Here is a 22,427-nt window from a genome sequence, read left to right on the forward strand (position 1 = left end):
TGGTTGATGAAAGCATGGCATGATAACTGCGAGCCTTCGAGCTGTTCGATTGATGGAGCGATAATTAGTGTGATGCTATCGCATGCACCCCAGATATGGGACTCCTGCGCACTCTCATTGGCTGCCGAGATGTTGAATAACAGCTGTTGATTATAGCTTTATAAGCGCATTCTGGAGCTGTTGATTGGGATATTAGCCTCTTTCCATTTCCCCTTTCTGCCGTATTGACCAACTCGAACCCATTGCGTGGTGCGTCGTTGGGTTCATGAGGAACATAAATGAAAGGCTGGACTCTTTCAATCCACGTTGAACCTTCCCATTTCCATGTCATTAATCGTTACCCCCGTTTCGCTGTGAACAGCAAGCTCTGAAGCATGGACTCTGTGGACACGCCACAAGTACGTCAAATCCTCGACTAAATCCACCAAAACGCCGTGGGAATGTTCTCTAATACAGATCAACAGACTCTATCCATCGTGGAGGCCACAGTTGCAGACCTTGCCGCAGCACTCTCCCAGGGACAGACCAACAGCGTTGAGCTGACAGTGAAACATCTTCTTCGCATAGCAAAGTATGATCGCCGCACGACGCTTCTCAACTCGACTCCCATCATCAACGAAAATGTTCTCGAAGCGGCCCAAGCCTCAGATCAGCGCCGTGCGTCTGGCGAAGCGCTAGGCCCGCTGGATGGCATCGCGTGCACCATCAAAGACTCGTACAAGATCAAGGGCATGACCGTGGCAGCCGGCTCTCCTGCCTTCCGTGACTTGGTGGCAAACGAGGATGCCTTCACCGTGAAGAAGCTGAGAGAAGCGGGCGCTGTGATCCTGGGCCGGACCAACATGCCGCCCATGGCCGCAGGGGGCATGCAGCGCGGCGTGTACGGTCGCGCCGAGTCGCCCTACAACGCCGAGTACCTGACGGCCGCTTTCGCCTCGGGGTCCTCCAACGGCTCGGCGACGGCAACGGCGGCCAGTTTCGGCGTCTTTGGCATGGGCGAGGAGACCATCTCATCCGGGCGCTCGCCCGCCTCCAACAATGGGTTGGTGGCTTATACGCCGTCCAGAGGCCTCATATCAATCAGGGGAAACTGGCCGCTTTTCCCAACCTGTGACACAGTCGTGCCACATACGCGAACGGTGCAAGACATGTTCGCATTGCTGGATGTCATTGTTGCCGAGGATGAGAAGAAGACGTGCGACTTTTGGAGGGAGCAACCCTTTGTCCAGCTCCCAGGCGTCAATTCTGTTCGTCCACAGTCGTACCATCAGCTCGCCGACACCAAAGCACTCGCAGGCAAGAGAATTGGCGTCCCAAAGATGTACGTTGGTGGAGTCGATTCTGATCCGACGGCCAGAACGGTCCACACTCGGCAGTCTGTCATTGACCTCTGGGCAAACGCCCGTAAAGTCTTGGAGTCGCTTGGTGCCACCGTGCAAGAGGTCGACTTTCCCGTTGTCACCAAGTTTGAGAAGCCGGATCCAGAGGATGGCCCTGGCCATGACACCATTGCGCCGCCTCATAAGAACGAGTTCGACATGTGCCAGCTCATGGCATATGCCTGGGATGATTTCCTCGCCCAGAATGCCGACGCCAGCGTTGCTTCCAGTCTTGGACAGGTGGACTCGGGCACCATATTCCCTCGCCCGTCAGGGTCTATCCCGGACAAGTATGACTCCAACGATCCTCTCGTGCGCCATACGGACGTTGTCTCGCATGTTACTTGTGGGCGCGTCCCTACTTTTGAAGTCACCGGTCTCGGCCAAGCTCTGCAGAATCTGGAAGCGAGGCGCAAGTCCGACTACGAGGACTGGCTGGACGAACACCGTCTGGACACTGTGGTGTGGCCTTGCAACGGAGACGTTGGCAAGGCTGATGCAGATGTGGATGAGGCGTCCGGGGCAGCGGCATGGCGCAATGGTGTGCTCTATTCGAATGGCAACTGCGCCATACGCCAGCTGGGCATCCCGACTGTCAGCGTGCCCATGGGAGTCATGGCCGACACGCGCATGCCCGTCAACCTGACTTTTGCGTCCAAGGCATATGATGACAGCAATTTGTTCAGGTATGCCTACGCCTTTGAGCAAGCCAGTCGACTGCGCCAAGCTCCCTCGAGAACAGACGCCTTGGCGACGGATGCCGTGACAATGTCTGGGCAGAGAGCATTGGGAATGGAGCCGCCGCAGCTGACAGTGGATGAAGCTACGAGGACTGGGGAGAAGCTTCACCTTGCAGGCAGCGTTGGTAAAGACGTATGCGCGTTGCGTGCCTTTGTCGACGGCGACAAGATTGAAGTCTCGAAAAATGCACACGGAAACTGGGAGGCGCACGTTGATGTACTTGACGCCTGGAAGGGTCGGCCTGAGGAGAGAGGCGTCCCGGACCCTGACAAGGCCATGGTCATTGTGCTGGCAATGGGGAGAAACGGGAGGTCGGCGGGCCGACTGCTATTTGTGTAAAAGTCACCCAACGTCTGGTTTCGGTGAAATGGCAACGTGTACCCATGATGCGTGCTAGATTAAGGGAGCTTGATTTCTTCATCAAACGGAGTATAGTCGATGTCGTAGTGAAGCATGTCGTTGGTGAGACAAAAGGGTTCGTAGCTCTCCTGCGGGTACCAGATGGTCACGTCCGCATCGTACCCTGGGGTTGTTGTTCCCTTGTTCGTCAAACCATAAGGCGCACGATCCCTGTCTTCAACAGCTCGGTATCCATCAAGCTCATCGGCGAACATCTTCAAACAGAGCCAACTGGCGTAGGCAGGTTGGAGATGTCTTGTGTACTGAGCGACTTGGCTGTTCGAATCACCCCCTTCCCAAAATATCCTCAACGTCTGATTAACTGCCAGCTACGAACTCTAACCGTAAGCGGTCCACGCGACACCACTCTCATAGCTTAAGCACCCGCGCGCCTACAGTGGTGTTGGTGCCGTTGGCGGGTTTGCCCGTCAGCTCCGGAAGGACGGCCTCCCAGCCAAACTTCCCGTCAAAGAGCTCAACCTCAACAGCGCACTTGACTTCCTTCTCCTGTGGCAGGTCGCCGTCGACAAAGTAAGCCCGCACGGCCTTTGCCGCGCACATACCAACCTGGACAAGCAGACCATGGCCATAGCTGTCTTGATGAATCAGGTGACTGTCGTCTATGGTCTTGCTGAGATTCCTAGCAGACTCGAGCGGCGTCACGGGGTCATGGGTGTTGCCCACCATGAGAATGGGGAAGTTGGGCTTGAACTGAAAGTGGCCTTCGTAGCGCTCGACGGCGGGCATGTGCCACTGCGCGCAACGGGCAGGCGTGTTGTGAGCCACGTCCGCAAAGCGCGAGTTCCTCACGCGGCCCTCGAAAACAGTCAGCATCTCTTTGAAGTTGTTCTGCTGCAGGACGTCGGAGCACTTAATGCCCCAAAGAGCTTCGTGGTCGTTGGCCACCCAGGCTTCGTCGTCGGCTTTGGGCTCGTCCATACCTACCTGGGCCGCACCAGGAGCGAAGCGCTTGACGAGGGCCCTGAGCTTACTGTGATCGTGCTCGTCGCCGGCATAGAGAGCATAGATCTGCGCGGACACTTGTGGGAATAGAGGCGGGAAGTAGAAGCCACCCATAATGATAGCCTCTACAAGACTGTAGTCGTAGAGGATGCCGCCAAACGGCGACGTGGGGTCTGGGACGACAATGGGATGTGACTTGAGTTGCTCTAGCCATGCGAAGAGCTTGGTCGCGATCTTGTCAGCGTCACCGAGAGCAGCGAGCGGACACGCATCTGGGTTGGCGACGCAGCCATGTAGGAAACCCTGCCACGAGCCGTCTATTCCCAGAGGCAGTTGTATCTCACGATTGGCATAGTACTCCATTGGGTTGACCACGCCGTCGAGGACCATCTTGTCGATACGGTCCGGGAACATGGCTGCAGCAGTCGAGCCCAGTAGGGTGCCGTAGGAGGTCCCGTAGTATCGTAGCATGCCATCCTCCTCAAGCTCGTCGACCACCTGGAAGAGGTCCCGGACAGTGGCAGCCGTGCCGATGTAGCGACCAGTCTCGTTCATGACCACTGCGCAGTTCTGTGCAAAAAGGTCTGCCTTAGCCCACAAGTACCCCAGGGACACGTCGCTCGAGTTTCCGCTGATCGAATAGCCACCATAGGCTCTCGCCTCATCGGAACTGTAGCATGAGAATGGCAGTGTGCCGTTTGTGCCGCGGGGAACGACATTGACCAGGTCATACTGCTCGCCAGTGAGGGCGGAGAGCTGGGGGTAAAACAGGCCGAGATCTTGGATACCCGGCGCGCCAGGTCCGCCAAAGTTGACAAAGACACTGCCCTTGGACGGGCTCTTGGCAGCGGGCACGCGAACAATGTCGATTCTGATCTCGTCGGTAGAAGAGTCGTCCGTGTAGTCTAGTGGCACATTCAAGCTGGCACACTCGAGTGGAGTGTCCTCGGTGAGGCGGTCAGTGCAAGCACCAAAGCTCAGTCCTTTGTCTTGACGTTTGTTGCTGCTACTGTCGGCAGTGGGCACTGCAGCGGCCAACGATGCCGTAGCCAGGATGTTGGGGAGACGCATCTTCATCTTTGACGCAGAGCCGCAACGAAGGGACAGGGAGCGGCGGTGCTGTGCGAGGAGAGCAGATAGCGCAAGCGAGGAAGCACCTCGCCCATTAGAACGACATGAAGGATTTTCGCCGCCTTTAATCTTCGAGATTCAAGATCTGCAAACATGGTTGCATGAATAATTGGTTCTCTTTTCGGACCCGACTTGGTGCAATGACGGCGGATCCCTCCTGCGACTGCGAGCTGCCTGCATCCATCCATCTTGATGCTTACGCTGTGGGGCGGTCTCACACGCAGCGAGATGGCGTGGTCGCTCGCTGGGATTACGCCACTCATTTGCGCTTCCAGAGATCGCCAGAGTAGCAATGATACTGGCAGTGCTCGTGACGATCGGGGTAGGCGTCTGGTGAGTGCGACGCGCAATGTCCTGGCGCAGGGGCATGGGTTTTACCTGTACATAGGAGGAGGAATGGAGTTTATGGACTCCGATCCTGCCTGACGTGACGGTTCAAGTTTGTTATACGGATACCTGCATAATTGTCGTTTACTTCGCGCAAGGTACCCTGTCGCAAAGGCTCGACTACCTTGCGAAGTCTCGTCATCACCCGAGAGTCTCACAAGCTCGAGGCAGCGAGCCCGATGTTGTCCTGCCTGGTCTTGTCCTGGCCTTCTATCAATGTTTGCTGCCTCGTGCACGACTGCCTTGCCATCTAGCGACCCGACAACTGATCAACGCAGGATGCCAAAAGCTGGAAAGTTATTTAAAAGCCCGAAAACAAACACTCATCAACTTTCGGTAGACGCCATTGATGCAATGACATCTTTTCCTTTGCAAGGTCCATGTTCAGGGCCGACCAGAAAGTACTCTCACAACATCCCCCACCATCTTCCCAGCATGAATCGCCAGCGCCAAAGCCCTGATCTTGACCTGAGCATCTTGAAAAAAATCATGCAGATTTAACCAAAATCCAGGCTATGGTCAATGTTGCTAGCACCACCATTCAAGAACAAGCTCATTCCAGCGACGCACATCTCACCAGGTGTAGAAGACAAGCCCTAATAAACCTGCGTGTAAGTAAGCCCTGCGCGGCTGGGGTGGCCCCTGCTTGGTCTGGTCAATGTGGACACACATCAGTGCATCACGCATCCTCCTGGAAGAGCTTTGATCCTTCAAGGAGCGGACTACATCGCTTCCGTTGCGAAGGTATGACCGTAGAGCCGCAGCACATCCACTCCATGTCGGCAGCAGGGGCTTGGCGTAGCGGCTCTGAGTCTCTGACTTATGACGCTGAGAACCCCACGTATTTGCTACGCCGGTCTTCCCATGCAGTATGCGACTACGTTGCGTGGTTGACTTGACGGAGAGTTTCTTTTTGGTGAAAAAAGAAAAAACAGGCCATGCAGCAGTTGCTCGAGCACATCATTGGGGTTCCCCCAACGCAGTGACACAGTCTATCAGCCCTTGCCCAGGCAGGACGTGACGCGCCCAAATAGCGAGTTCCATCTCTGCAGCACTCTGTGCACTGGTTTGACGATATAATACGTAGTCAAGAATTCACTTGTGCGTAAAGTTTGGAGGCTTGATTGAGTACGTCCGGACCTGACACTTTTTACTTATGGAGAAGCCTTCGTAACATGAGCGACGGCCGGGCCGCACCAGAGACCCCATCGGCCCGCCCGCTCGAAGCCCCGACAGCGCGTCGTGGTGTACGTTCGCCGAGCTCGGCCCTATCTACTCCGCCAATATGCCCACCTCAATTCCCAGACCAACCCAAGGCGCCTTTCCGCTCTGTTCGCCCGAGTCCGACTGTGCGGGGGGGAGATTGGGGTTCTCCACGCGGGGAGAAAACAACCCCGAGCCCAGACGAGATGCTGTGCGGAAATAACCTCGCCACGAATCTTTCTAGAAATACAAAATCATCATCTTGCTTCTGTGTTTGCATGTAAACAGACCATACGCTCACCATGCCTTACTCCGTGGCAGGCAAGACAGCCATCGTGACGGGCGCCGGCTCGGGCATCAACCTGTCCTTTGCCGCTCTCCTCCTCTCCAAAGGCTGCAATGTAGTCTTTGCAGATCTCTCCCTACGCCCGGAAGCACAAGCGGTGGTTGACAAATACTCATCATCGTCGAGCCCACGGGCCGTCTTTGTCCAAACCGACGTGACTTCATGGCCTGACCTCGAGCGCATGTTCCAGGCCGCCCTGACCGAATTCGGCGACTATGACATTGTCTGCCCTGGTGCCGGCGTGTACGAGCCTCACTGGTCCAACTTCTGGATCCCTCCCGGTGCTGAGGCGAGTCGCGACGATCCAGCGTCCGGGCGCTATGCACTGCTCGACATCAACCTCTCCCATCCCCTCAGGACGACGCAGATTGCCATCTCCAACTGGCTGTATCCCCGCCGCTTGGAGGTCACCAAGCTTGCCACTCCTGAGAAGGCGTCCCCGAAGAATCCAAAGAAGATCGTCCACATTGCATCAGTGGCATCGCAAATTCCCGTCTTCAGAGCACCGCTCTACGGGGCATCCAAATCCGCCATTGCGGGTTTTGTCCGCTCCATCGCCCCTATCGAGACCTATGGCATCACCGTCAACGCGGTCGCGCCTGGCGTGGTCAAGACACCCCTCTGGATGGACAACCAGGAGAAGCTCGCCAATGTCGACGTGGACAAGGACGCGTGGGTGACGCCCGAGGAGGTCGCCGAGGCGATGCTGCGGTGTGTCGAGAGTGAGACGGGTGGCGTCGTGCTCGAGGTTGGTGCGCAACGGACCAGGAGGGTCGACGTCTTCAACGATCCCGGGCCGGACATGAGCCCCAAAGCCGGCATGTACACGAGCAATGGCGCGGTGGGCGATGCTGAAGTGCATTCATTCCTTGGGGACAAGACTGTGTGGGGCTGGCGATCCAAGTTGTAAGCAGCGGTAGTGCACGCACTCGCAGGCTTATCCAGAGGTATGACGTTGAGGATGTTGGCCGATTCCAGCGAAGTGCTTCAATAGTCTAAATTCAAAACTAAGTATTCTCACACAAAGCGCTTAAACATGGCTCGACTTTACCTGGTGCAGCCGCACCCTTGCTGCACTGGAGCAAGGCAAAAGCAACCACACCAAGGCACGCACCCGCCCAACGTCGCGAGGTGCGCCCGAGTCCCCGTCGCCAAGCCATCTTCGTCGCTGGTCCTTTCGGGGTCAGAGTCGTCAGTGGTGGCTTCCGCAGCGCCCATCGAGCTGACGGTGCTGGCAGTAGCTGCGGACGCGGTCTCTTTGGCCTCGGCAGACGAGTCGGTAGCCACAGTAGACGTGACGGCCAAGCTCAAGCTGGCAGTCTCTTCTTCCGCATCAAGCGAGGTCGATGTCGAGGTTTCCGTGGCCTTGGTTTTGCTCGCCGTCTTCGACGCAGTACTGCTTGCCTTGGTGGACGCGGCATCCTCGTCATCGACACCTCCAGCCGCGGCCTCCCTCTTCTGCACCCACGCGGCGAACGTCGCTGTAGACGTCCAAAGTAATTCAGACGCGTGTCGACGACCACCCCTCCGACGCAGATCGGGTCCGTCTCGACGCAGTAGTTGTGCAGCGCGTCGCCATATCTGGCCAGATTGGCGAGCTGATCCTCGGGGCGTGGGAAGATGGCCTGGCTGTCAGCCATGGAGAGGTCGACGTACAGGTGGCCGGCAGTGTGACGGACATTTCCAAGGATCATAGCCGCAACGACTTGGCCTGTCAGCAATTCATGTTACCAGTCACCATCCCATCAGAAAGGCAACTCACTCTTGTTGGCGGGCGCCTTGTTGGCATCGAGTCCCAAATTATCCTACTAGACACAGTCTTTAAACAAACAGCACACCAGCTCCGTCGCCCAGCACATACCCGACGACCTGGCCACCCTGGCTGTACCCACTGACCACGAGCTTCGCGTCAGGGCATCGCTTGTTGTAAGCCGCGATCTGCTTGACACCGTTGGCGGCACCCTCGCTCACTAACTGGCAGTACGGCGCCGGAGTGGGTTGTAGAACTCAACGTCCTCATAGTCGCAGTTGCGGAGGCCAGAGCAGATGGCCTGGACCAACACGCCCTGCCGACCAGGGCCAGGGTAGGCTCGTTGTTGTCGCGGGCCAGGAAAATGTGGACATCGTTGCAAGGCTTGTTGGCACTCGAGTGAGACGCGGAACCAAAGCCACCCGTTCGTCTGGCGACGGGTTGTGCCTTAGCCAGGTCCTTTTGCAATTGCGCATCCATCTTCCGTGGGCAGATGGATGTGCTCACGTTCTCCGGCGTCTAGTGTAACGAGCTGATGTGCCCTTGGCCTGCGTTTGAATTAAGCTACCCTGCATAGCATAATATCGAGACAAAGCGTCAATATATGTTCACGTGCATGGATGCATGAGAAGGAAGACGGTCTAAATCACAGTCGCTTTCCTTGCCCAGACAATAATTGCCTTTCAACTCCCAAACGGCACTTGCTGTATGGCAAGACGCATTGACAGCCATTCAGTTGAACGTGGTTGATTGCATCAAGTGCCATGTGAGTGATCGTTTACACTGCGTCAGCCACAACTTACCGGACCATACACTTTGCAAAAGTGCCAATCTAGCTTAGTGTCGTAAAGTCGACCTGTCATCGTGTTAGAACAAAGTGTGGTCGGCTTCATGTTAGTTGAGTCTCGTGCCCGGTCTTTTGCTGGTACTTTGCACATGTCCTCGTAGCCAATCCGTCACCCGTGCTACGTTGCACCGCAGCAACCCCAGCATCAACAACAATCGAAAGGATCCCCAGCAATAAACACCAGGTCCCTGACATGAGACTCAGCCGCCGTCCCGTTCCGCGCGGCTCATTGGCCGCTGCCATCCCCCGCAACCTTCCATCTTCGCACCATCATACGTGGAATCGGGTATCGGGGAGCGGCGCGCGGCGATGCTCAGAGGACGTTGGGAAGTAGGCAGTACGGCAACAATGGATCGTTGCACAGGGCTAACGACAGGATCATGTGCACGGGTAACTACTGAGGCTACCATGGTCTTACACGTCAGCAGGTCTGTCTTACTCGAATATCTGTATAAAGGGAGGGAGGGGACTGATGCAACCCTCTCCCCCCGTCTCGGCAATCCCCATAAACTCGTCTCACGTCCCCTGGTCATGCTGCGCACAATCGCCCTGGCCAGCTACGCTGCTGGCGTGGCCTTCGCATCATCCAACTGCGCAAAGCCCAACCTCAAGGCCCCGGCGTGCCCCGACAAGGGCACCATCACGTACGAGTCCCGCGTGCCAACGCAGGCCGACGACTTCCCTCGCACCCAGGTCGACCTCTGCTACACGGAGAGCGCGCTGGTCCTCACGTTCACGGCCTACAACGAGACCACCTTCTACTTCGACCCCGAGCAGGGCACGAATGGCGACATTTGGGCGTACAACGTGATGGAGGCCTTCATCTACAAGGGCACCGACGACCCGCAGACGTACTTTGAGTACGAGATCAACCCCGACAACGTCACGTACCAGGCCTTCATCTACAACCCGTCAGAGAACCGAGCCGCGGGCGCGCCATTCGACCACATGTTCGTCTCGAAGCCGGCCGCCGACGGCCTCAAGGCCCAGACCACGCTGAAGAAGGACGAGGAGACGTGGATCAGCGAGGCCGAGATCCCGCTGGCCTTTTTCAACGTCAAGAATGGCCAGGCCAAGGGCACAGAGTGGCGTATGCAGTTCCTCCGCACCATCACCAGCGAGGCGACGTTCCCCGACCAGGAGCTCGGTGCTTGGAACCCGCCCGACGAGGCGAGCTTTCACATCTCCAAGTACTTTGGCCACGTAGAGCTCGTCTAGTCGTATACTGACGGCTTGGACCACTCGTACTTGGCGCGAATCCTCTTTCCATAGATGTAGAAGACGAATGGCACAGGGATGAGCAACGCTGCAAAGCCACCCGTGATGGACGACCCCGGTCCGACGCCAATGTTGTGATACAAAGGGCCGACGACAAGCGGGAATGCACCGGCAAAGACAGACCGCAGGAACGTGTTGGCGGCGACCGCTGAAGCCGCGTACAGTGTGAATGTGTCGACGAGGTAGTTGAGGGAGGCCTGGAATATAGTGAAGAATCCACAACCTAGCAGCACGAGGCCTATGCAAGGCACAATCCAGTGTATGTCGGTCCTTGGCCCAGTCCAGCCTACCAGGAACTGCGAGCCACTGAAAAGGACAGAGCCGAGCATCATAGCCGGTAGGCGTTGTTCGGGGACGGGGCGGTTGCTAGCCGCGCGGAACGCCTTGTTGTACCTCTTCTGGTTCCAGACATTGATCAAGGACCCGAGAACAGCGCCTATAAGAATAGACAGAAAGGGGAGTACAGCGACCAGCGGATTCCAGCCACGCTTTTCCCCAAAAATGATGGGGATGCCGCCTAGCTGCATATAGAGGATACCGTAGCAAAAGCTCGCGTACAGCGCCACGAGGAAGCAAATAGGCGTCATAAGCAGCTGTATCGGCCTGACGAGGAATTTGCGGGCCATTTCCTTAAGACTCACGTCCCACTCCTCAAACCTGGCGTGCAGGGCCCAGTTGCCAGTCTCGTGGCGCAGGCGACGCGCCTTGTACACGAGCAGCTTGGGGGGGTAGCTCTCGTCGATGAGGATGACGGCAATGGTGAGGACGACGACCTGCAGAATACCAGTCAAGTACTCGGTCCAGCGCCAGCCGAGGGACGGCTCCTGGACGACGGCGGCCGACACAATGGGACCCAGCACCGGCCCTGCCACGACGGCCATTGCGTAGCCAGCCATGGCGTAGCCCCGCCTGTCTGCCGTGAACATGTCGCCCAGCACGCCGCCCGTGTTCGTGACGGGGGCTGAAGCGAAAAAGGCCCCGAAGAACCTGGTGATCATGACGGTTTGCAGGTCCTTGGCCACGGCCGTGCCGAAGCTGAAGCAGATGCCCACGAACATGGGGACCATGACAGCTAGCCTGCGCCCGTATATCTCGCTGAGGGGCGCCCACAGCAGCGGTCCGAGTCCAAAGCCGAACAGGAAGAGCGTGGTGCCCAGCGTGGCAGTCTGGGTACCGACTCCGAATTCCTGGGCAACGGCGCGCGTGCCGGCCGAGTATGCCGAGGAGGCATAAGTTGCTGTCATGGTGACCATGCCATAGACGCCGGTTGTGATGATCTTCTTTTTCAAGGGCCAGTTGAGCGGGTGATATGGGTCGTCGGGGCCGTCAAAGTCCACCAGGTCGGCCTTTGACGTCTTGACGTGCGAGAGTGGGTGCGTGAACTTGTTGACGACCGGTCGCGATCGAATGGCCGACAGGATAGTGTCGCGCCTGGATATTGTTCGTTCGAGCCCGGTTGTCGCCGCTGTCGCCGTCGAATCATGTCGTGTCCGCGTCCGCGTTCGCCTTTGGCTAGCGAGGCTATCGTTCGTCCTGCTCCTGGACCGCGTCTCTCTGAGAGAGGGCCTGTGGCCATCATACTCTGAGGATTTTTGGCGCAGATCAATGTCATCGTCATCGTCCGAGGAGGTTTCGCTGGACGTAGAAATATGGTCGAGCTGCTCTTGTTCACGTTCATGTGCGCTCTGTTGTCGCTCAGTGTGGAGAGGCAAGCGTCCTTGTTCTGCGTCTGGATCGGTCATTGTGAGGAGCGCGGGCGGATGATGACGGCCAGCGGAGCCAACAGCTCAGACAGGTTGCTCCTGGGAACCTCCTCCATAAGAGAGAAGAAAAATTGGCTCGCCGTTCGGCATCGTGATGCCGGTGCGGTGCCGACACGGAGTCCTTCTGCATTCGAATTGACGAGTCGCGGCTAGCAGAGCCGTCCGTCGCGTGGATTGACGTCATGATTGATGTCTGTAAAGTGGGCGATCAGCTCTTCCTTGCCGAGGCTGGTGTTGATTCGCAATTCTGTAGGTAGAGAACAGCGCAGTGAGAGCTGACATCGATGAGCACCATACTTACATGTATATGCTCGGTGTATGGCGAGTCGAGGCACCAAGGCACGTATTTCGCCCAGCCTTGCGTCAGATGATGAGAGGCTGAGCACACAGCGACTGGACCTCTGTTTCCAAGCAATAAGGGTCCCTACAAGTACACGACAAAACAGCATACGTATTACATCTGGCACTTTTGAAATGCCCATTCCCATTCCCATTCGGTCATGGGCGTCTGACGAATACGCACTCGTTGCCTGCATGATAAGAACCATAGAGGCGCTCGCCGCGCAGAGATGAAGCATCCCACGCTCATCTTCTCAGCGCGCCGCCCACGCCTTGCTGCACCAGCGTCCCAATATCTGGTACTCGACCGGATGGTTTCTTGCATATGCCTCCGTCGCAATGCTGACAATAGTCCCGCCCTTTTGGCCGACCCGTGCCAGAAGGCCCGGTTCTTATGCTAGGTAATACTGGGAGAACCTGGCGCTCATAGTGATTGGGAGAATCACGGGGCCACTTAGCACGTTGAACATACCGACGAGGGTTAGAGTCTCGACACTCTGATTCCAAGTCTGCCTTGCCCTGAGCATTATACAGGAACAAATGGCTGTGTAATATCATAGCTAGAGCTTCACTCAGCCAGAGATAATAATCGATATTGACCCATCTGTATTCAAGCCTGGCCACGCGATAGACCCCGCCAGCTCCAGGTAAGCCCCCGCCGGGCTACCCGGCTGCTGACAAGCTGACAGCGTGCATCCAGCACCACACCAGCCAATAGCGCCCTTCCTCGCTGTCCGGGCGGAGCCCCTCGGGGAATCGCTGTAGCGAGAGCGGCCAAAAAAGACGGGGGCTAGTCCAAAGTTGGACAAGCACCAATTTATCAGCGGAAGTGTGTTTGTCACATCTTGGTCAACCTCACCAACTGCCCACCCTCAACTATGTACTGTACCGTCATGTCGTAAGTCGTTTGTCATTGGATTTCCATTAAGCAGCTTAGCAGATATGCCACGATACATTCAGACGCCAGTAGCTGTGCCACATGTCGTCGAGAGCTACGACGCGGAAATATATATAGGCATCGTCCGGCCGCCTTGAAGACGACATCTCATCATCAGCTCCCTCTCAACCTTCGCCCTCAGTTACAATCAGCATCCCATCCCATCTACCAGATCAGCCCAACAATCTCCGCCGCCATGTCCAAGATCATCACTGTCTTTGGTGCCACCGGCAACCAGGGTGGCTCCGTCATCAACTCCCTCCTCAACGACTCCGCCATCACCAAGGAGTACCAGATCCGCGGTGTCACGCGCGACACCTCCAAGCACGCCTCGCAGACCCTCGCCGCCCGGGGTGTCGAGATGGTCGCGGCCGACATGTCCAGCGTCGAGGCCGTCGCCCCCGCCGTCAAGAATGCCCACACCGTGTTTCTGGTGACCAACTACTGGGAAAAGGCCAGCGCCGACGCCGAGATTGCCCAGGTCAAGGCCGTCGCCGACGCCAGCAAGGCCGCTGGTGTCCAGCACGTTATCCACTCCACCCTCATCCACGTCACAAAGGCCACCAACGGTCGTCTCACCCATGTCCTCCACTTTGACGCCAAGGCCGATGGCACAGAGTACATCCGCCAGAGCGGCGTGCCCGTCACCGCATTTCTCCCGGGCTACTTCCTCAGCAACTTCTTCAACAGCTTCCAGAAGCAGGACGACGGCACGTATGCCGTCATGATGCCTGTCCCCGCCGACAAGAAGATCATTCCCACCTTTGACGCCCAGAGGGACACGGGCAAGTACGTCAAGGCCGCCATCAAGGCGTTCAACGGCGAGTCGGGTCGCAAGTTCTACGGCGCCAGCGAGTACATCAGCCACCAGCAGCTCGTCGACGACTGGTCCGAGGTGATGGGCAAAAAGGCCGTCTTCAAGCAGATCCCCGCCGAGCTCTTCCAGAGCTTCCTGCCGCCGCAGATCGCCAAGGAAATGACGGAGAATATGCTCTTGCTCGGGGATGTTGGCTACTACGCGGGTGCCAGCCTCGACGAGACGAACGCGCTGCTCGAGGAGAAGCCGACGACCTGGAAGGAGTATGTGGCGGCCAACAAGGACAAGTTTCCGTAGAGTAGCCTAGGTTTGTGTTAATTGAAGATGATCATAATTTGTCCGTTGGTGTCTGCCCGATGAGTGATGGGTTGTTGTTTAGGCCACAGTTCACATTGGCTATGACAGGACAGGGAATGGGGGAACATTACTTAGGTTCGACCATAGAAAAAGGTCCTTAATAAAGAATACTCAAGCTTCTCCTGTATCATTCTGGGTTTTATTGCGCTATCGTGAATACATGTACATGCCCTTTTCCCCCTAGCTTTGAATTTCTCAGTGCAGATCACTGCGATCGCTAGAGCCCTATCACAGCTCTAGCTCGTTGGGATTCTCGCCATCCTCGACAAACTCGTCAAGGCGCTCCATGAGATCCTCGACGGTCAGCTCCTCAAAGATCTCCTCAAACAGACTCTCCTCGCCATGCTTGCGGGGAGGAATCAAGACCTTGTCCAGCACGTGGATGACACCGTTCTTTCCCGGTGCATCACGGCGAACAACGTTGGCGAAGCCATTGACCTTGATGACGGTGAAGCCGGCAAACGTGGCCGTGTCCACACCAATATGTGCGTCACCCAGCAGCGTCTTGAGGTCAAAGTGCTCGCGAGACTGCTCCTTGGCCTCGCCGTCGGTCTTGTCGTACACAGCATCTGTGTACAGGGTCACGTTGGCGACAATGTGGTACTTGAGCAGGGCCTTGAGGTACTTGAGGCCAGTCTCGGTGTTGAAGAGGAAGGCGTTGACGCGCGGGCCAAGGCTGCTAAAGGCGCGGTTGGAGGGCGCAAAGACGGTGCTGCCGACCATTTTGACGCCGTGGATGAATTTGACAAACTCCGTCTTCTCGTAGGCGAGAAGGAGGGTCGAAAACTCGCCGGGGAAGAGGGTGAGGATGCGGCCGATCATGGGAGGCGGCACCAAGATGCTACGGATGCCATGAACGACACCGTTCTTTGCGCCCTGGTGTTGTTAGCTACAGTGATGCATAGATATTTCAGACAGAGACTTACAATGTCGACGGCCACGACCCTGCTGTAAAAGTTGAGGTTGACACCGCCCAGGCCAAGGCCGACGCGCAGTCGTTGGGGCTCACCACCGAGCCACTCCTCATTGTAGGCAGTAGGAATGGTGTCCGTGCTGAGAATGCGCTTCGCGGGGTACTCGCCAATGCCAACGTGGTACTGGAGGAGGGCCTCGACAAATTCCTTGCTAGGCTTCTCATGGTCGTCGGGGATGTGCTCAAAGGCCTCATCGATGGGCACAAAGAGGGTCAGGTTGTGGGACGCGTGCGTCGAGTTGAGCAGCTTGACGACGTCAGGGTGCTCGTCGACAATCTTGGCGAATATCTTGGTGTAGTTGCTCTTGCTGATGAGCTCGTAGATGGTGTGGTCCCTGGTGTCGTGCTTGGGGGGATGGTGGTGGTGGTGGTCATCGACGGCCTGGACGGCGTCATCGAGCTGTGTCTGGAATTCCTCCTGCAGCTCGCCCACGGTCTCCTTGACCGTCTCGAAGCCAGAGGTGAGGAAGTCGATGGAATCTTCAATGGCCGACTCGATTGCATCAGCAGCCGGGGCGAGCCTGTCCCAAAAATTCGATGCCTCACCATGGTCGAGGGAGATGGGCGCCTGGGGCTCGTCGTTGGCCGAGGATCCCGGCACGATGAGCATGGCAGCAGCGCCAGAGGCGAGGAAAGGCGTGAACTTCATCTTCAACAATGCGTATCTGGGTCAGTCTTCTGGCAGTCTGACGATGTAGAGATGAGAGTTAAGAAACAAGAATGACTTGGCTGGGCTGTCTGAGATGCTCCGTATATGAGCAACATAAAGCGAGCATCACCCATGTCACTCATCAGCCCACACACCCCTCGGAATCCGAGGCATCGCGTACGTATCCGTAAAGTACGTACTGATGTACGTCCATTACCAGCACACTCCAGTCGCTAGCAGACCAGCACTCAATACCTACGCAGCACGCAACCACCACCCTCATGTCGAGCCATTACTGGCTGCGCCCAGTCTCCTCCCTCGGGTCTGGTCAGTGCTGGAACTGAGATCTTGATGCGTGCGAGATACCCTCGATGCCCCGGGCCCCCCGCAGCAGGTCGTTGTATCCGTACACCCTGATTTTCAAACAACCGCGCGGGAGTGAAAGTCTCCTCCGGACCACGCACCCAGTCTCCAGAGGAAGCGATCGTCAGCTGACGTCAACGCCACGTCCATTGCGATTGTCCGCCTCCCAGTGATGCGGTGACGGGATTTTGGATGAGCAAACGCTAAAAGGTGCACAGCCTAGCGGGCTGCACTATTATCGCTGCTGGGGCCTGGCCCCTCTAGTCTACAGGTAATCTTGTGTCTGTAGGGCAGCCCCGCAGACAAGCTGGGCGCCATCTTCCTTTCTCAGCGTGCTTGGCAGCACAAGGTTTCTAGCTTGCGACCAAGACGAAGACTGCTGATGACGACGACGACCACCACCACCACCACCACCACCAGCTTGACGACCGATCGCCACTGAAATGCATTAAGACAGAGACGAACGAAGCAAACACCATTATACATATCCACCTGTATCATAAAGCACACGGCCGGTCAGCATCATGCTTCGGAAAAAAGAATCCTACACCGTGGTCACGCCCATCCCAGGCTTCATTCCTCGCCAACTCGCCATTGACATTCTCCAATCGCACGAGGAGGTCATCACCCTCAACCCGCTCGTCATCAGCCACAAGGCGATCCCCGCCCCTCGCGATGCCGCCGCCGACGAATTCTACAGCACATGGTACGAGATCACGGAGCGCGTCCAGTTCGTCCCCGGCGTGGGCCGCCTGGGCAGCTCCAAGGTGACCTTTCGGGGCGTCTTCCACGACATGCCCTGGGGCCTGCAGACACACATCTACGTGCCGTTTGGCATTGATCTGCGGATACGGTATCGCATCGCGGGCAACCAGCCCGGCATGGAGGCGCCAGAACAGAGAGAGCTGGGCCTCGAGGCGCTGGGCGCGCCCAAGGACGGGCTGTACCTGCGGGAAGACATCGAGATCAAGGGCAACATTAGTGTCGTGGGCATGGTCAAATCGCAATTGAAATCCGCCAGCAAGGAGATGGTCGACCGCATCATTCGCAAAGCTGAGCTCGTCGACGCTGGCGTGCTGCAGGCCATGATGTCCGAGGACGGGAAGCTCAAGACCATCAATCCCAACGACCGCTCCAAGGGCAGCCCAACGACGCCCGTGCATGCAGATAGACGTCTCAGCCGGCCGCAGTCCTATCAGCAAGGCTATGGCGGCTCTGCGCCAGGTCAGGTCCCTTATGCGCGACCCGCCACGACGTCCTTCTATGGGTATCCTGGCTCGCCCCCTCCTCGTCACGAATCTCCCTATGCGACGCCAATGTCGCCTCCCCCGATTCCACCCAAGCAAGCCAAGTCCCCTCAACCCATGGAGCTGCCTGGCGACTTTCACCACGCGCAGATTCAACCCCCTCTCGGTTCGCCTGGTCCCAGCCCTCACGTCTATGCGCCTCAGCATTACCCACCCCGGTCGGTTGCCGCAGAGATACAACAACAGCAAAATCAGTTGGACAGTCGCTCGTCCTTTATAGCAGAGCTGCCTGCTGAGCAAGGGAAGTGATCGTGCGACGTGTGTGCGCAGGGTGACGAACGTTGTGCCCTTTTCCAAAGAATGTCTGGCGTTCTATTATGATATCAGGGTGCGTTTTATGTTTCTTCCATCGCAAGCCATGATTGGTGACATTCTGGGCGCGTTTTGCTAGCGAACATGAGTGAATGACATGGCAATGATCGTTTCTCCATGCATCAATTTACGCTGTACAAAGTTGGTGCATTTCTAAGCAATAGCATTCTGGCCGACTTGCTCTCAAGCTGCCAACTCACATGACTGGTGGAGATGGACTTGATTGCCCGATTAGGAAAAAGGAGTTCGCACCCCCATTACCAACCAACGGTGGTTCTCGACTTCTGATCTTTGCCCCGAATTAGTCAAGCAAGATGACGTTCACTCTCACAACGCTGGGATCGTGTGTGGAAGGGTAGCGACTGTGCCGCGGACGCTGACGCTGCACTACCGTGTCGGAGACGGACATGAATGTGTCTTACGCAGCTATAAAAGGCCAATGGTCCTACCTGATACTACCCAGTATTGATCAAGACTTATTCGATTATTGACTAGGTACGTACTAGAAATTAGATCGCCATGGCCCTCACGCGTGTGGCCATCATTGGACTGAGCAGCAGCACCGCCAACTCCTGGTCCAGCTTCGCCCACCTTCCATACCTCCTCTCGCCCCAGGGCCGCTTACGGTACAGCATAGCCGCCCTTTGCAACTCGAGCGTCAGTGCTGCCCGGAATGCCATCAAAAAGTACAATCTCGACCCTGCCACCAAGGCCTATGGCAGTCCAGAAGATCTCGCCAAGGACAAGGACATTGACCTTATCGTCTGCTGCACGAGGGTCGACAAACACTACGACACAATCCTGCCCAGTGTCAAGGCGGGCCAGAATGTCTTTGTAGAGTGGCCTCTCGCGAATGGCCTGACCGAGGTGGAAGACCTCGTCGAACAGGCGAAGAAGAGTGGCAGTCGCACCATCATTGGTCTGCAGTCCCGATACGCTCCTATCGTTCACAAGGTGCGAGAGCTGCTGTCGCAGGGCAGGGTTGGCAAGCTTGTGAGCAGCGAGGTGCTAAGTGATGGGGGCGAGACGTTCTATCGCAGCCACGTTGCCCCCAAGATGCTCTATCTGACTGATCTGTCCCTTGGAGGGAATTTCTTCCACATTGGCTTGGGTCATTGTAAGTCACAGCACACCAAATCAGAACCTGGCTAATCATCCTAGTGCTCGACGAGGTTGAGTTTGTCCTTGGAGACATCCAAGACGTTCGCTCACGTCTGCATACGCAGCACCCCACCGTCGAGGTGCGCGATCGGCAGACAAGGAAGGTCCTTGACACGGTGCAGACAAACGTGCCTGATCTCATTCTGCTGAACGGGACACTATCGCCATCAGATTTTGTCAACCAAGGTGCCACTGTTCACGTGCGCTTCCGTAGCGGGAACCCGTTTCCAGGCGAACCCAGTCTGACATGGCTCTTTACGGGTGACAAGGGTGAGATCCTCATACGAGCGGAGAAAGACTCAACGCTTGGCCAGTTTGCCTACGACGGCCCCGTCACGGTCCAGGTACGAGACTTTGCGACAAACAAGGTCGAGGAGGTGGCGTGGGAGTGGGAAGGATGGCAGAAGGAGTTGCCCATGCCCGCATGGAACGTGGGCGCCGGGTACGAGGCTTATGCTAAGGGCGACGACATCCCAAGCTTCGACGTGGCGCTCAAGAGGCACCAGGAGCTGGACGCGATCTTGGCCAACTGGGAGGGAGGCAAGAATAGATCCCTGTAGAGCTGTCACGGCGCTTGCTTGTGGGCGACAGACATGGACGATTCCACCGACGAACTAAATATATGCATTGAATTTCACTCGCGCCTCAACGGGGACCCTGCGGCTTCCCGCCACCAAAACCACAGAAGCCAGTCCTCCAGTTCACAGCCTCGGGTCCAATCTTGCTCACGTCCGGGACACCAATATTGCCAGCGTCGTAGGCAATCTCCGTCTTGAGCAACTCAATGGCCTTCTCCACGCCCTCCTGACCAAAGACATTGGCATACATAAACGGCCTGCCGAGACCGACGGCCTTGACGCCCAGAGCGAGCAGCTTGAGGACGTCGGCGCCATAGCGAACACCACCATCGGCATAGACTTCAATCTGCTCAAAGACTTCGGGCGCCTCGGCGTGGATCTCCAGAGCCGTCTCCAGCGACGACTGGGAGCCATCGACCTGGCGTCCACCGTGGTTGGAGAGGATGATGGCGGGCACCTTGTGCTCTACGGCGAGCTTGGCGTCCTCGACGGACCCGATGCCCTTGAGGATGATGGGCAGGTCAGTCATGTTCCTAACCTTGTCGTAGTACTCCCACGAGTAGGCCTCGTACGAAACGAACGCGCTGCCCACGTCGAACCGGGCGGCACGTTGCCTATTGCCGTTGGCGGCCGAGTCGATGGTGAAGACGATGGCGTCGGCGCCTGCGGCCTCTGTGCGGTCAAAAAGCGCCTTGGTGATCTCGTCATCGGCGGTGGAGTCGAGGTAGAGTTGCTGGAAGACGACTTGGCCCTCCTTCTTGGCCGCGGCAATCTCCTCAATGGTCTTGGTGGCGTAGAGGGCGGGCATGTACAGGATGTCCTGGGCACCGGCCGCCTTGACGAGGTTTAGCTCGGCATCGGGGTGGCCGTAGCCAGCCCGTGCCGCGGGCGAGATGAAGAAGGGGGCGGAAAACTCGTGGCCGAGGATGGTTGTCTTGAGGGTCTGGTTGACGTTGGAGATGTCGATCATGGATCGAGGTCGAAAGCGGAACTGGTGGAAGATTTCCATGTTGTTGCGGTAACTCCACTCGCCACCCGCCCCGTTGCGGTAGTAGGTGTAGTTCCGGATGGGGAGGTAGTTGCGCGCCGCATAGTCAAAGTCTGGGAGGCCAACCATGGCGTCGAGCGGCGGGAGCTCACCGACCGTGAGATCAGGGAGAGCAAGCTGGATGCCAGTATCGGGCTCGTTGAGGAAGGGTCTGGCCGCCCAGGCACCAGTGGCCAGAGCAGCGGTAACAAGGGCCGACTTGATCATGTTCGTGAGAGGGAGACTATGTCCAGACAGGGAGTGTTGAAAGACTTGGGCTGGTGCGATATGAGGGTGCGTCTAAGCGGGCGGACAGCCCGTTATTATAACACCGAGTGAGCCCTGGCACTACAGTCTTCGAGCACTAATGCGTGCCAGAGATTCCACCCACATTGGCCAAACCACATCCGCTTGCGGGACGCGTATTACAGGCCTTGTCATGATGCAACCCCCGTTCCCCATCTAGTATCACGTCCTTAGGCTGTTGGTGTCGCGCGCGGCAGTGTGGATACGAGAAGGATCCGCCTCAGGGCCCAACGATGGCCTCAGACAAGGATGCTCTTCTCTGCTTGCTTGTTTATGTGCAGTTATTAGGCAATGCTCACAAAGACACCTCTACTCGGCTCGGGGCGTTATGTCATGTGCTTGACTCGTGCATCCATGTCCCACGTATCACGCAGGAACGGGACTGGGCCATTCACCTGTCGAAGCAAAGGTTGAAACAAAGTTTCTACAAGGGTCTTGAAATTGCGTCCCAGTGTCCAGTGAAGCACTCGGAGGTCGCTTCTGACACGGTACGTTTGATGTTTCTATAATACCGACGAAAACGTCCCACAGGGCCACAGCATGAATCACACTCCCGTCCAAGCCATTATCCCGCATGAAGTGTACCTGTAGACATCATCGCGCCGTGAGGTGACCACGGATCACATTCCAGCCTGCTTGCCGTGAATCGGTATTACTGCCTCTTGAGACGAGTCATCGTTTGGGTTCGGCTTCAAGGGGCAGGGCCAGCTAGCCAAGACGATACAATGGGAGCTTCCTTATCAATCAACCCATGTGCCGGTATCTTCCGCCACACGTCAAGTGTGCATAATTAACCTGCCAAGTTCCTGTGGGCCCAGGAGCGATCGCTGTGATGTTCCTCCATCGGCCATATCACAGATCGAAGATGTTTCGGAGTGGCTGTGGATCTTCAATTCTTTTCCTTGTGTGTGCGTACGAAAGGGGTCAAAATGATCAAGCTCGCGCAAACTTCTGTGCAGAATCAGCCCGGTCAAATGCTATTCGATCTCATCAACTGTGGCTACAATGCTAAGTTCATATTGTCACAAGACTCCCAGCGCCGGGTACGAAACTACCCTTTGCGATGCTCTTACAACACGCATTATGGGCAGCATTTTGGGGGGAGGTTGTCCTC

At 56.9% G+C, this 22,427-nt stretch overlaps 11 protein-coding genes across 11 annotated transcripts; 6 read left to right on the plus strand and 5 right to left on the minus strand.

The window, feature by feature from the left end:
• Positions 1–374: 374 nt before the first annotated feature.
• J7T54_003661 (amidase signature domain-containing protein) lies at positions 375–2,459 on the plus strand (the record flags this gene model as incomplete). Its single annotated transcript, XM_051505166.1, has 2 exons — positions 375–398; positions 465–2,459. 2 exons carry the CDS (start codon positions 375–377, stop codon positions 2,457–2,459), a joined length of 2,019 nt encoding a protein of 672 aa, XP_051363504.1.
• Positions 2,460–2,888: 429 nt separating this feature from the next.
• J7T54_003662 (NEDD8-like protein (RubA)) lies at positions 2,889–4,559 on the minus strand (the record flags this gene model as incomplete). Its single annotated transcript, XM_051505167.1, has 1 exon — positions 2,889–4,559. The coding sequence occupies one exon, from the start codon at positions 4,557–4,559 to the stop codon at positions 2,889–2,891; it is 1,671 nt and encodes a 556-aa protein (XP_051363505.1).
• A 1,946-nt stretch (positions 4,560–6,505) lies between these two features.
• Positions 6,506–7,459, plus strand: J7T54_003663 (Short-chain dehydrogenase; the record flags this gene model as incomplete). Its single annotated transcript, XM_051505170.1, has 1 exon — positions 6,506–7,459. The coding sequence occupies one exon, from the start codon at positions 6,506–6,508 to the stop codon at positions 7,457–7,459; it is 954 nt and encodes a 317-aa protein (XP_051363506.1).
• Positions 7,460–7,596: 137 nt separating this feature from the next.
• J7T54_003664 (uncharacterized protein) lies at positions 7,597–8,779 on the minus strand (the record flags this gene model as incomplete). The annotated part of the gene is made up of 5 exons (XM_051505171.1): positions 7,597–7,600; positions 7,664–8,007; positions 8,082–8,254; positions 8,388–8,519; positions 8,611–8,779. 5 exons carry the CDS (start codon positions 8,777–8,779, stop codon positions 7,597–7,599), a joined length of 822 nt encoding a protein of 273 aa, XP_051363507.1.
• Positions 8,780–9,677: 898 nt separating this feature from the next.
• Positions 9,678–10,364, plus strand: J7T54_003665 (uncharacterized protein; the record flags this gene model as incomplete). Its single annotated transcript, XM_051505172.1, has 1 exon — positions 9,678–10,364. One exon carries the CDS (start codon positions 9,678–9,680, stop codon positions 10,362–10,364), a length of 687 nt encoding a protein of 228 aa, XP_051363508.1.
• A 283-nt stretch (positions 10,365–10,647) lies between these two features.
• On the minus strand, positions 10,648–12,166 carry J7T54_003666 (MSF membrane transporter; the record flags this gene model as incomplete). Its single annotated transcript, XM_051505173.1, has 2 exons — positions 10,648–10,662; positions 10,715–12,166. The coding sequence occupies 2 exons, from the start codon at positions 12,164–12,166 to the stop codon at positions 10,648–10,650; spliced, it is 1,467 nt and encodes a 488-aa protein (XP_051363509.1).
• A 1,493-nt stretch (positions 12,167–13,659) lies between these two features.
• J7T54_003667 (NmrA-like family domain-containing protein-like protein) lies at positions 13,660–14,577 on the plus strand (the record flags this gene model as incomplete). Its single annotated transcript, XM_051505174.1, has 1 exon — positions 13,660–14,577. The coding sequence occupies one exon, from the start codon at positions 13,660–13,662 to the stop codon at positions 14,575–14,577; it is 918 nt and encodes a 305-aa protein (XP_051363510.1).
• A 288-nt stretch (positions 14,578–14,865) lies between these two features.
• On the minus strand, positions 14,866–16,259 carry J7T54_003668 (Stabilin-like protein; the record flags this gene model as incomplete). The annotated part of the gene is made up of 2 exons (XM_051505175.1): positions 14,866–15,513; positions 15,564–16,259. The coding sequence occupies 2 exons, from the start codon at positions 16,257–16,259 to the stop codon at positions 14,866–14,868; spliced, it is 1,344 nt and encodes a 447-aa protein (XP_051363511.1).
• An 887-nt stretch (positions 16,260–17,146) lies between these two features.
• On the plus strand, positions 17,147–18,178 carry J7T54_003669 (uncharacterized protein; the record flags this gene model as incomplete). Its single annotated transcript, XM_051505176.1, has 1 exon — positions 17,147–18,178. The coding sequence occupies one exon, from the start codon at positions 17,147–17,149 to the stop codon at positions 18,176–18,178; it is 1,032 nt and encodes a 343-aa protein (XP_051363512.1).
• A 582-nt stretch (positions 18,179–18,760) lies between these two features.
• Positions 18,761–19,962, plus strand: J7T54_003670 (uncharacterized protein; the record flags this gene model as incomplete). Its single annotated transcript, XM_051505177.1, has 2 exons — positions 18,761–19,358; positions 19,403–19,962. 2 exons carry the CDS (start codon positions 18,761–18,763, stop codon positions 19,960–19,962), a joined length of 1,158 nt encoding a protein of 385 aa, XP_051363513.1.
• An 85-nt stretch (positions 19,963–20,047) lies between these two features.
• On the minus strand, positions 20,048–21,235 carry J7T54_003671 (uncharacterized protein; the record flags this gene model as incomplete). The annotated part of the gene is made up of 1 exon (XM_051505178.1): positions 20,048–21,235. One exon carries the CDS (start codon positions 21,233–21,235, stop codon positions 20,048–20,050), a length of 1,188 nt encoding a protein of 395 aa, XP_051363514.1.
• Between the last annotated feature and the right edge of the window lie 1,192 nt (positions 21,236–22,427).

Source organism: Emericellopsis cladophorae (assembly GCF_022114955.1).
Source record: "Emericellopsis cladophorae strain MUM 19.33 chromosome Unknown NODE_12_length_473309_cov_116_543296, whole genome shotgun sequence".
Classification (NCBI taxonomy): Eukaryota; Fungi; Ascomycota; class Sordariomycetes; order Hypocreales; family Bionectriaceae; genus Emericellopsis; species Emericellopsis cladophorae.